We start from the raw sequence: 13,744 nt of genomic DNA, 5'->3' as shown, positions 1-13,744 counted from the left end.
AAGTCAAGTCAAGTTTATTCATAACACACACATACGAGATGTGCAGTGAAATGAAAAGTGGCAATGCTCGCGGACATTGTGCAAAATGACAAACAAACAAACAACCAAACAAACTACAAACAGAATGTAACAGAATCACATATTCTTTTTCATATTAAATATTGTGGGCGGAAGGAAAAAGGGGAAAAAAACAGCAATTAATTAAAAAAAAAAAAGCAGTAGAGTGGTACAGTAAAGTTAGTCCCTGGTGAGATAGTAGTTTACAGTCCTAATGGCCTCTGGGAAGAAGCTTCTTCTCAGCCTCTCCGTTCTCACAGCATGGCAACGGAGGCGTTTGCCTGACCGTAGCAGCTGGAACAGTCCGTTGCAGGGGTGGAAGGGTCTCCCATGATTTTATTGGCTCTGGAGTTGCCTGCAGCTATTTGGTTATATGTTTAAATGTATCTGCCTTTGGTATAATTTTTCCAATTACGGAGCATAAACGGGCAATTTTCCTAGATTTATGCTCTTGACGGATAGCATCACGCGTTTCAGGTACAGATGGAAGGGAAAGATTTATAATGTTGTATGATGTGATTTACCTCATTTATTACCTCATGTAAAAGCAATTTTCTGTTCTGTTCCAGCTATCTCCTGAACCCATACACTGTGCTCACCTGTGTGGCTAAGTCGACTTGTGCTATCAACAATGCCATTATTTCCATTTTTATTTTAGCCACTGTGAAAGGTGAGTATTTCTTATTTCTTTGACAAATGTGCAATACGTTATATCTATTTTGTGTGCCAAGCCTGTCCTTGGCAGTCTGTAATCATTAGTTGTGATTTTATTCATTATTCTAAGATTCCGACTAGAACACTGAGGTCACTTAAAATTTCAATAATTTGAAGCAAGGAGAGAATTAGAACAAAACAAATTTTTCTTGGGCGGCACAGTGACGCAGCTGGTAGAGCTGCTGCCTCACAGCGCCAGAGACTCGGGTTCGATCCACACCTCGGGTGCTATGTCTGTGACCACATGGGTTTCCTAAGGGTGCTCGAGTTTCCTCCCACATCCCAAAGACGTGCAGGTTTGTAGGTCAAACGGCCTCTGTAAATTGCCACTGGTGTGTAGGTAGGTAAGTGGAATAACATAGAACTAGTGTGAATGGGTGACCGATAGTTGGCGTGTATTCGGTGCTACCACTTGCCTTTCAAGCCCACAAGACACAGATGTTCATTTAGCTGAGCTGAAAAATCACCCAGCGACCAAGGAACTGCGAGCTTTGGAAGGGAAATGGAAAAATTATAATGAGAAATATATATCCAATTTCATATTTTGATTTAAAAGTCTAAATTTGCTAAAGAGGGAAATAAAATACAAATCTGAAACAAGAATGGAAAATGCTGCATTGCAAATTTGATGGTAGCATTTTGATAGGTCTATTTTCAGTGAACCTTTCAGTTAATCCTTTGAAAACGTGTCCTCAATATATTGACTTTTGTCTTTGCATGTAATGTATTGCTCAATATGGCAGCATTTTAAAGTTGACTGCAGCTGTTAATTGTCTCTTGACTTGAACTGACTTGTTTTCTGTTTTCAGGAAGTGCCTTTATTAGTGCAATATTCTTGGCCTTGGCTGCATACCAATCTCTATATCCTGTTGCATTGTTTGCCCCAGCAGTGCTGTACCTTGCACAGGTGATTTATTCTTAATGGTAGCTTCATGTTATTGCTGACAGGTTTTCAGTGTGGACAATTCCGTTCCTAAAGGATGGCAAATAACCCATCCCTGAGGTCATGGTGGTTGACCTATCAATGCAATGTGATCTGTACATGCAGATGGGAGCTCGGTCAAGTCCAATATCTCAGCTTTGCTGCATTGCAAAAGAGAGAAATGGACTTAACTGTGTTGTCTACTCACCAATCAAATTGCTTGTCAGCACACCAAGTCTCCAGGAATGGCCCCTTGTACAATGTTTTTGGGGGACATTCATTGAACCATGTATCCATGCACTAAAGGTCTTCTAGGTTTAATGCACTTGATTTTCAAATAGCTGACATGAGTTGAGCAGACAATTGATTTTAAAGGGGAATGCCATAGTGGGAGTTTAAAATCTCTGTTATTATGGTACATTATTAAATAATTTAAAAAAGAAAATTAAATCTGTGTGTACTGTACTGAAGTTATGCATGATAAGAATATCTCGGGTGAAAAACAAATTGCTGGAGGAACTTAGTGGGCTAGACAGCATCTGAAAAAGGGTTTGAAACGTCATTATCCATTTCCATCCATGGATGTTGCCTGACCCGCTGAATTTTAGCAATTTATTTTTTGTTGTCGATTCCAGCATCTTCAGTAGATCTAGGGATTGATTTAAGTTAGCTAGTTTTGTCAAAGTATGAATGTGCAAAGGATGTATGTGATGTAATTGTCTCCTTGTTTTGGGACAAGCGGTCAGAGGTTCTATTCCAGATGATATTCTGTACTCCTGCTGGAAAGTGCATATATCTGAGGATTAGCTGGGCATAACGTGGATCAGGCTGGGACATGATATTTTCCGCTCCACCTGCCATTGATTCCTCTGGGCACAATAATTTGCTGAGATCTGCTGACATCAAGAACCCGCAAGGTTTCCTTATGAGCATCAATTACTTTGGGAAGCTACAGTTTCTGAATCTGTGGAGCTATAGAATTTTATACACGGAAACAGGCCCTTCAGCCCAACTTGTCCATGCCGACCAAGATGCCCCATCTACACTAGCCCCACCTGCCTTTGTTTGGCCCATATCCCTCTAAACCTTTCCTATCCATATACCTGTCCAAATGTCTTTCAATGGTTGTTATAATACCTGCCTCAACTACCTCCTGCGGAAGCTTATTCTGTATACACACCACCCTCTGTGTGATAAGCCTTTTAAGAGACATTTTTAAATGCATCTTTTGACTAAAACCTCAATGACTTTGAAAATACTTGCTAGAAAACAGGTTGGTGCTGCCTTACTGATTGTGTATTGTGTCACTGAGTTCCAAAATGTAGATGGGTTTAGGAAAATCGCCTGCAGTGGTTCCTTGCAAGATTTATTTATTAAAGTCCATCTTAAGGATGTAACCATCATTCTCGTATTATTAGCTAATGCAAGATCCAAGGTTGAAGTTGAGGCATGTCCCGAGTGAATTAAAGGGAGGTTATTCTTTCTCTAACTGCTGCACCTCGGTCAGAGGAGCTCCAAGCAAACAGCAGCACTTAAGCTAAATACCCATCACTGTGAGCGAAAGCAATATTTTTAAAGGTTGAGAAAAAAAGAGTGATTAAGAATCATTTGAAATGCATCAAAATGTACATATTGATCATCTTTTTTCCTCTTCCTACAGAAACACCATCTAACGGTGAGCCTCCACAGTACTGCTTTCCTGCTCCATTTGGTCAAATATGCAGTCATGTTTATCGGCTGTTTGCTCATCAGCTTATGCTTGTCGTTTTTCTTGCTGAGTTCGTGGACTTTCATCCCCTCAACATATGGCTTCATGTGAGTTTTTCTTGCAAAAAAAAAAAATTGTGAAACTAAATGTCAGCTAAAGTTCAATTTCTGAAATAATTACTTGCTATCCAAGGTTTTTTTTAAGCTTTCATTTAATGCTGCACAGAGGCGCAGCTGGTAGTGCTGCTGCCTCACAGCGCCAGAGACCCCGCTTTCGATCCAGACCTCGGGTGCTGTCTGTGTGGTGTTTGCACGTTGACAACGCGGGTTGTCTCCGGGTGCTCCGGTTTCCTCCCACATTCCAAAGATGTGCCGGTTTGCAGGTTAATTGGATTCTGTTAAATTGTCTCTTGTGTGTAGTGAATGGAGGTGATAGAGGGATAACACAGAGCTAGTGTGATGGTGTGGACTCAATGGGCCGAAGGGCCTGTTTCTGTACTATACCTCCAAACTAAACTAAATTAAAAGGAGGGTGGTGTGCGGTAATAGCTACCGTCCAAACTTGAAAGCCAATGGGACATTTAATTCTAGATGAATACCTCTGATATAAATCATAAAACTAGTGGCCAAGAACTTTTATAATTAATTTACCTGTGCAGAGATAATGGGAACAAAGTGAACTTTCTAAAATAGGCCCACCCTGCACCCCAGCCAAAAAAAGAGAAATTCTCTTACTTGAAGTGTCTTACCCTCACATTTATAACTGCTCCATCGTAGTTACGCCTGCAGTACAACTGTCAGGGTTACCATGGCCATCTACCGATATCCTTACCTGAGCCAAGATACAGGCTGTCACTTTTTTCGTTAGACATCCAGAAGCCTTTCCTCCCTCCATTTCATTAATCGCACTTAAAAGCAGATGAGTTGGGTCTTATATTTAGTTTAGTTTAGAGATGCAGCACAGAAACAGGCCCCTCGGCCCACCAAGTCCGCGATGGCCAGCGATCCTCACATACTAACACTATCCTACACACATAAGGGACAACTTACTATTTAACCAAAGCCATTTAACCAACAAACCTGTTCGTCTTTGGAGTGTGGGAGAAAACCCACGCAGATCATGGTGAGAACGTACAAACTTTGTACAGACAGCACCCGTAGTCAAGATCGAACCCGGGTCTCTGGCACTGCAATGGGCCTGTCCCACTTAGGCGGTTTTTCAGGCGCCTGCCGGCGACTCTCAAGTCGTAGCAGATCGCTGAAAACCCGGCGACTGGAACGGCGACTGTCAGAGTGGAACACGCACGCACGCCACACGCGCGCACACACACAGACACAGACACCTTCCTTCACCAGCCAGTTATGCATGCGGGGGATAAGACTCACTTAAGTTCTTTAAAAGAAGGGGGGAGACTGGGTGGGAAGAATGAGTGGAGACAACTTTTAAGAAGCCAAAGATACACGGCTGTGAAGCTCGACTGACATTAACATTACCGGTTATCCTTGGTTCTGAAAACTACTCTTTACATTTTTTTTCCCAATCAACTGATGACATTCACCGGTCAGCACCGGCTACAACCTACGAGAACCTACGACCTCCTGGCAACCCACTTCCACTGCACGAGAATTTGCGCTACTTTCCATGGTGGCTTCATTCTGGGCGGCGCTAATTTTTCAACATGTTATGGGGCTTTTTCACGGGGCGAGTTGACGCAAGATGTCACCAGAGTGATGTGGTCGTGGTCCAGCACGAGTCTCGCACGATATAACGGGGGGTAGATAAAGAGTTCCCACGGTACTCGGCATTTCTGTTATTTGTGCGAGTGACTTGTCCGTCTCCCGAGCTTTCGCGTTAAATCTTGAATGAACATCATGAACTACACGTGACACAAATGATGTAACTTTTTTTTTCACACACTATAAATATCCTCCCTTGGTTGAATTGGCTCATTTGGAGACATGTTTTACTGTGTATGTGGGAGACACAGATGGACTGAGCACAGTACCTCGGTCTTACTGTGTGTGGGAGAGGGGGAGAAAGAGACGTACACTCACAGAGGCAGAGTCTCTCAGCCTGTGTAAGAGGGAGAGAGAGAGAGGGGCACACACAAGGTGGATGTGAAATCTCACCTGCCTGTTTCAGTGACAGACACCCGCCGCCAGTAAATGAAGACACCCCCATCTGTCTCCCTCGACTCCCCCACCTTTCCCTCCCAACTCCAGTCCCGTCCCGACCCCCTGGGAAACTGAATAGAGCAACAATATAGATATAGAAACTGAAACAATATAGAAACTGAATAGAGCAACATGGCAAAAACATCTCTGACACGCTTTACCCCCTTTCTTTGAGATTTTCTGGGAGCCATCTCTGCAAGTGTTCCTGTTAAAAAGATTATCCAACAATGACAATTAGGTGGGACGTCCTCGAAGGACACATGTTCCCTTGTCGATATTGAGACCACCTTTTTTACTCACCTTCTGTCCCCTCTGTCCAGCTTCCGGGTTTACCGTTCGCAGGAGTTCCCACGCGCTATATCTCTAAAATCTGAAGTTAGGTAATGTCTAAAGGAACTGCAGACGCTGGTTAATGCTGGTTAATACGCACAGAAGGACACAAAATGTTGGTGTAACTCAGCAGGTAAGTCAGATCTGGGAAGAAAAACATAAAAAGCTGGAGTAAGTCAGCGGGTCAGGCAGCATCTCTGGAGAAAAAGAATAGGTGGCGATTCGAATCGGAACCCTTCTTCAGACAGCCTAATCGGAATTGAGTCTGAAGATGTGTCTCGTCCCGAAACATCAGCTATTTTTCTCCAGAGATGCTGCTTGACTCGCTGAGTTACTCCAGCTTTTTGTGTCTGTCTTCGGTTTAAACCAGCATGTGCAGTTCACTCCTTACACGGGTCTCTGTACAACATTGATTGGTAGCGTTCCGGACCCTGCTTCGGAAAGGCATCGATCGCTAGTCGGCGAGGACTCCGACCTGTATCTCTCAAAGAAGTACATGTGAAAAATTTCTCACGGACCATAAAAATGCGTAACCTTTCAGTAAAGTCCCTTTTAAAGTCCCTTTTAAAGATTATAGTTATTTTCTTGAATCTCATTAACATAACCCATGAATAAGTTGATGTCCATATGCGGATGCAAATCTTTATTTTTATTTATTTTTTAAATTCAATCCCACAGAAGACAATTTTTACTCACCTTCTGTCCCCTCTGTCCAGCTTCCGGGTTCACCGTTCGCAGGAGTTCCCACGGTACCCGCAAGAGTTATTACGGATATCGCACTGGCCACTACGTCCATATAATGTTGCAATGCTCAACCACAAGTGTACAAGTCACTCTTGGAGAAATTCAAACTTTCTTGAATTTTCTCCCGAGTGACCAAGATACACGATTACCTGCCGTTAGCGCTACGGTGGTCCACGGTGGTCCACGAATGCCGTACTGTTATCGCACGAGGTTCCCACGATGTTAAACTCTGGTTAACTCTTGCGTCAAGTCGCCCCGTGAAAAGGCCGCTTCAGCGCCGACCAGAATGAAGCCATGACTAGTTCCAAGAATGCGGGAACTACTCACGACCATGAAGGCGACTCCCCGGCAACCACCCGTGAACATGTGGCGACCGCATAGTCTCCTGTAGTCGCCTAAAAAGTTGCCTAAGTGGGACAGGCCCATAAGGCAGCAACTCTACCACTGGGCCACTGTGCTGTCGCACCTGTCACAAGTTACAATGCAAAAAAAATTAATCCTGCAAACTTTCTATTTTATCTGGTTCTAGTTCCAGAAAAATGGTCTGGGCATTAGTGGAAGTTTCCAGTCTTTGTTTTAAAAATGATTTTGTTTTTAAGCACAGTTTTGGCAAACTATTTAACACGTTGCAGCTAAAAGAAGCTGGGGAGGAATGAATCCTTGTGCCTCATGGGTTAGGACGAGCAGGAGTGCTTCTTCCATATGCTCTCTGGGCAGCGCATTTGCACGGCAGGTAGCTCTGCTGCCTCACAGCACCACCAATCTGGGCTTGATCCTGACCTCTGGTGCTGTCCGTGTAGAGTGTCAATATCCTCCCTGTCACCACGTGGTTTCCCACATCCCAAAAAGCATGCTGGTTGAGAGGTGAAATGCTGTCCATAGGTTTTCCCCAGTGTAGGTATCATGTTGGAGAATCTGGATGAAGTTAATGAGCAGGTGAGAGAGAACAAGTCATTGGGGAAGTTAGTGATTATCAATTGTCGTTATGGACTCAGTGGGCCGAAGGGTCTGTTTCCATGCTCCATGTCTAAACTAAATCTTCTGTTTCTTCTAGCCTTTCTGTTCCAGATCTTACACCAAACATTGGATTATTTTGGTACTTCTTTGCTGAGATGTTTGAACATTTTCGCTTGTTTTTTGTGTGTGTATTTCAAATCAACGTATTCTTCTATACTCTTCCATTAGCCTTGAAATTAAGGTAAGATTTCCTTTATTACTATTTAAAATGCTAACTCCACTTTTGTTCCGAAAAACCCCACAAATTTGCTGGTAATATTCAGCAAGGCAGGCAACATCTTAGTTTAGTTTAAATCCAGATAGAATTATGAGAGTGCACTTCAATCTGACGCCCAGGGCGATCTCGACCTCATCGCGATCTCCCAGGTTGATCAGTGAGTCTAATTTGCCTCCTGCGGCCGGGGCTCTGGAAGTCCGGCCCGGCCGGAGCAGGCAGATCCGTCCCCATAGCACACTTCCAAGGCTGACTTTGCGAGCCGGTACCTCGGCCTAAGCAGGCAGTTCCGGTACCACTGGACTCCTCTCGGAGGCCTTGACCTCAGTCGGCAAAATTGATAATCCAGAAAGGCTCTGGAACCAAGGGTGCCAGAAATTCGGAGGTGGACCTGTACAACAATTGGCACTGTTAACATTTTAGCAGCCACTTTGTGCACAGCACATTTCATGAAATGCAGTGATGCGCGTGTGTTCTGCCTTGCTTGTAGACTTGCAAGTGTCGTCCCCCTTCAAGTACATTTCAACAGTAACAACACTTCAAAAGCACCTGCACGACCATAATATAATTTAGAGTATCCTACAATTATGTAAAACCTTAAAATCTGGTCCACATTTTTTCCATCCACTTACCCTGAAAATATGATTCAGTGAGTGTGAAATTAGGAAGCATTCTAGAATATTAACAGTGGAATTTAAAATAATAACACCCCTTGTGTTTTAATTATCACGAATGGATCCATTGACATGCTTCTTAACCTCTACTTTTAATTTGTTCTATTGATGGAAAGGATAACAATAAGGAAAACAAGAACAGCCCACTCAAACACTTCTAAATGTATGTGTACGGTATTAAATTATGGTCAGATTATGTTTCTGCTGTGACTGAAATTAAATCAACACAAACCTGGTGCTAATCCTGACGTCATAGAGCGTGGAAACGGGCCCTTCGGCCCAACTTGCCCACGCCGACCAACATGCCTCATCTACACTAGTCCCACCCACCGCCGACACTTGGCACATATCCCTCTAAACATATCCTATCCAGGTCTTTCAACATTGATAAGGCTGGACAGATCACAGACAAACTAACATAAAATTGGGTATAAGACATTCTCTTTAAATGTAACTAAATGATTTTTCATATTTCAGCTGCATCACTCAAATGCAAGTTTATTTGCAAGATTATTATGTTTAGATTTATTACCAGATTAGTAAAGCATCACATCAATTGCTGGGAAGCTAACGTTATGAATTGACTACAACGTGTGGCTTGTAACTCTGGTTATTTAGTTACTTTTGTTTAATGTCACGTGTACCCAGGTACAGTGAGAAGCTTTTGTTGTGTGCTAACCAGTCGGCAGAAAGACAATACACGATTACAAACGAGCCATTCACAGAGTACAGATACATGATAAAGGGAACAACGTGAATTACATTTAGTGCAAGGTAAAGTCCAATCAAAGATAGTCCGAGGGTTTCTAATGTGGTAGATAGCAGCTCAGGACTGTTCTCAAGTTGTTGGTAAGATGATTCAGTTGCCAGATAACAGCTGGGAAGAAACTCCCTGAATCTGGAGGTGTGTGTTTTCATATTCTATACCTTATATGCAGTGTTTGAATTGCTCGTTTGAAAGATATGGAAACGGGCCCTTTGGCCCACTGGGTACATGCTGAACAATGCTCAGATGCTCACACAAAGGCTCCTTTATACCTTTTGCAGAGACCACCCCATGTTCTTCATGTTCGTTCAGCTTGCAATCATTGCGATTTTTAAGTCTTACCCTACGGTGGGTGATGTGGCGTTGTACATGGCCTTCCTACCCATGTGGAATCACCTTTACCGATGTAAGTACTAACTGACTCACTCATTGGATCGGATTCCTTGCTGCATTTTAAAAACTAAGCTAAACTAAACAAAAATTAAAAAGCTAAAGAGAACTCTGTGTGTTTTTCAGTCCTCCGGAACATCTTTGTGGTATCGTGCATGTTGATCTCTTCGTCGGTGTTGTTCCCAATTTTATGGCATCTGTGGATCTATTCTGGGAGTGCAAATTCCAACTTCTACTATGCCATTACCTTGGTATTCAACGTTGGCCAGGTAAGAGTACAGGCCCCGCGTGATGCCCATGGATGTAACGGAAATCCTCCCTCACAGAATTCACAAGTCACTTACCAAAGGTTTGGGATGCAGAACAATATTTGCATTCACGGAATTTATATAGGCAGAAAATAGATTTTTTTTTTAAAGGCCAAAATGTTACTTTTTTTCTTCAGTTCGTGTTTCTTAGTTTAGTTTAGCTTTATTATCATGTGTACCAAAGTACAGCGAAAAGCTTTCTTGTTAAGTGCTATCCAGTCAAAGAAAAGACTATATATGAATGCAGTCAAGCTGTCCACGGTGTACAGATCCAGGATCAAGGGTACAATGTTTACTGCAAGATAGAGTCAACACACTCCGATTAAAGATAGTTTGAAGGTTTCGAGTGAGGTAGATGGGAGGTCAGGACCACTCTCTAACTGGTGATAGGATGGTTTGGTTGCTTGATAACAGGTACAGATGACATGGCAGACAAATGCTGGAGAAACTCAGCGGGTGAGGCAGCATCTATGGAGCGAAGGAAATAGGCAACGTTTCGGGTCGAAACCCTTCTTCTTTGTCTGAAGGGTTGCCTATTTCCTTCGCTCCATAGATGCTGCCTCACCTGCTGGGTTTCTCCACCATTTTTGTCCACCTTCGATTTTCCAGCATCTGCAGTTCCTTCTTAAACAGATGACATGGCTTTTGGTCACAGAAAATCGCATTGTCGGCTGTTTTAAGGAACACACCCACCGTGTCTCCCCTCCCCTGTATAGTGGGGGTTGTCCTTAATTATTAAATGTGTACTATTTGCACTGATGTGTGAATGGGTTTGCCTGTGTAGATTGGGGAATGATTGTCCACATCTTTGCCCTCATGTAAGATGGCATTTCAAGAAGGGTTTAGGAAGGAACTGCAAATGCTGGTTTACACCGAATAGACACAAAATGCTGGAGTAACTCGGCGGGTCAGGCAGCATCTCCAGAGAACATGGATAGGTGACGTTTTTGGTCAAGACCCTTCTTCGGACTGCAAGTCAGGGGAGAGGGAAGCTAGAGGTGTGAAAATGTACAAAGAACAAATGAGTGAAAGGAATGAAAAGAACAAATCAAAGCAGGCAACGATAATCAAGGAATGCTGGAGCCCACAATGGTCCACTGTTGGCTGTGGAGAAGGTGAGAGCAAGTGGAAACGAAGAGTAAAACTAAGCGGGACGGTACTTGACATCTGTGCCGGACAATGGCCGTCCAACCTGCGTCCGACGGATGCAACTGCATGCGTTGAGATCAAAAAGTGCTGGAGTAAGCAGCATCTCTCAAGGACATGGATAGGCAAAGGTTCAGGTCAGGCCCCTAACTCCGTGGTGCCTGATCCATGGAGTTACTCCAACTATTTGTGTATGCCGCAAGATTCCAGCATCTGCAGTTCCTTGAGTCCACATCAGGATCAAGTCAGGTGTAAATGCAGAAAGAAGGATCGGGTTCAGGTCACAGCCTGTTGTGCTCGATAGACTTGGTAGTTTCTCCAGGTCAGGATGACTGGTGCAGTGGGCATCTTATGTGAACTTTGTTTATGATCAATATGCACAGCAGAGCAGGTCTGTTTGTCTGCATTTCTCACAATGCATTGTTCAGAAATGGAGAAAAAATAAATAAAAAATATTCACTCTGGTTGAGTCAGTAACAGTTTTTAATTTTATACCCGAATAGATCTCTAAATCGTGCCTGTCATTAGTAATGCATAATGTTGATTTCCTGTATATATTGATATAGATGATTGTCAAATCCTCTATGTGTACATGGGTCCTTTTTGTTTTAGGCTTAGCATTAATTAGTTTAGAGATGCAGCCTTCGGCCCATCAAGTCCACACCAACCATCAATCACCTGTTTTCATCAGTTCTAAGTTATCCCACTTTTGCATCCACTCCCTACACACGCTGGGCAATTTACCGAGGGCTAATTAGCCTGCAAACCCTCACGCCTAGCGGATGTGAGAGGAAACGGGAACACCTGGAGGAAACCCATGTGTGTCTCGGGGAGAACATGCAAACTTCTCACAGACAGCACCCAAGGTGAGGATCAACCCCGGGTCTCTGGCGCTGTAAGGCAGCAGCTCTACCAGCTTTGCCACCGTGCTCCCCTGGATGTTAGTTTTATGGAACAATACAGCACAGGAACAGGCCTTTCGGCCCACAATGCCTGTGCTGATCATTGTGCCAAGGTAAACTCATCTCATCTGTCTGCACATGATCCATGTCCCCTCCATTCCCTGCCTAGCCACATGCCTATTTAAACACATCTTAAACACCACTATTGTATCTGCCTCCACCACCACCCCTGGCAACACGTTCAAGGCATGTGAAAAGAAAAATTGTCCCACATATCTGGAATAGTTCAGTCGAACACATAAATTAAGAGTATCACTTTACAGGCATTTTTATAAACTCACTACAAGATAGTTTGAGTCATTGTTATTTAACACTGATGTGATGACTGGCTGTGTCTCATGTTCCTCCACAGATTCTGTTGGTTTCTGATTATTTCTACGCCTTCATCCGGAGAGAGTATCATCTTGTCGTGGGACTTCATTTAAAATCGAAGGATGGGAAAGAAGCACACATTGTTCTTAGATAAGGGACAACTTGCACCAAAGTTAAAATCCCTGATATTATTTTGTATTGGGAAGATACTGTTGCTGAGGACATCGTTAACTGATGTCCCTTTACTCTCATCGCGGTACAGCTATGGATTGCTGGACTCAATCACTCAAATGTATTTGTTTTTACGGAGCTCGAAACACAGAAAGAAAAGTTCAAATTGCTGTCAACGAGAAATGTTATAGGAAATTTTTTTTAAGTTGGTCCTTTAGTTTTATTTTCTACTTTCTAAACAATGAGAGTCATTGCACTGGAACAAAATCAGCCTGAGAATTCAGATGCTTCAGGCTCCATGTTCACGTTTATACAAGTTCCCCCTCTGTAATAACTAATGGTGGGTGCCTACAATACACGGGCACCTGTGGAATGCAAACGGATTTCATTTTCTCAGGTGTTTTCTGGTCTGAGTCATCCGGCTGTAATTTCTGACCCTGGTACTAAGGGGCTCAAGCGTGCTGGTCTTAAAGGCTAAACGATATCCAGGTCAGACTGACGGCTGTGTATTCTAGATGGGTTGATGTAGTGCGTGTCAGCTGTTCGGCTAAATTGGGAAACTTGACCACATTTCTAAGAAGTGGAGTTGGTCCTGCTGTAAAAATACATGGGAGTGTGTGTGTGTGTGTGTGTGTGTGTGATCTTTGGGCTAAAATATTATTGTCAATCATTAACAATGTAGAAAACATCCTTTTCCTTCTAATCTTCTGTTATAACACTCTCTGTTAAATGATTGTAAGATACTGTTGATAAAGCAAATCCAAGCCTCTAGCAGCTGACATTTTTGGTTTACATTATTATCCCGTGTAATGGAATATTCTACCTGAAGTTTAACAGCACACGTCATTCTACTGAGCGAATTTCTGCAGCTACAGGGCGACACGGTGGCGCAGCGGTAGAGTTGCTACTTTACAGGGCCAGGGACCCGGGTTTGATTCTGACTACGGGTGCTGTATGTATGGAGTTTGTACGTTTGCCCTGTGACCACGTGTGTTTTCACCACATGCTCCAGTTTCCTCCAACACTCCAAAGACAAACAGGTTTGTAGGTTAATTGAATTCGGTAAAAATTGTAAATTGTCCCTACTGTGTAAGGCTAGTGCTAGTGTACGGGGTGATCGCTGGTTGGTGTGGAC

The 13,744-nt window shown here is 43.3% G+C and overlaps 1 protein-coding gene across 1 annotated transcript in view; it reads left to right on the top strand.

Annotated features, from left to right (window-relative positions):
- Window positions 1–13,388, top strand: part of pigu (phosphatidylinositol glycan anchor biosynthesis class U) — a 30,236-nt gene extending 16,848 nt beyond the window's left edge. Inside the window, exons 6-12 of the mRNA XM_033041845.1 lie at window positions 627–727; window positions 1,581–1,678; window positions 3,354–3,508; window positions 7,704–7,847; window positions 9,602–9,726; window positions 9,837–9,979; window positions 12,479–13,388. Coding sequence (XP_032897736.1) covers window positions 627–727; window positions 1,581–1,678; window positions 3,354–3,508; window positions 7,704–7,847; window positions 9,602–9,726; window positions 9,837–9,979; window positions 12,479–12,592 — 880 coding nt within the window. The 3' untranslated portion in view covers window positions 12,593–13,388. The remainder of the gene's footprint in view (window positions 1–626; window positions 728–1,580; window positions 1,679–3,353; window positions 3,509–7,703; window positions 7,848–9,601; window positions 9,727–9,836; window positions 9,980–12,478) is intronic.
- Window positions 13,389–13,744: the final 356 nt, after the last annotated feature.

Source organism: Amblyraja radiata, chromosome 23 (assembly GCF_010909765.2).
Source record: "Amblyraja radiata isolate CabotCenter1 chromosome 23, sAmbRad1.1.pri, whole genome shotgun sequence".
NCBI lineage: Eukaryota > Metazoa > Chordata > Chondrichthyes > Rajiformes > Rajidae > Amblyraja > Amblyraja radiata.
Note: the sequence above shows the minus strand (reverse complement) of the source record. Positions and strands in the feature narration are given on the sequence as shown.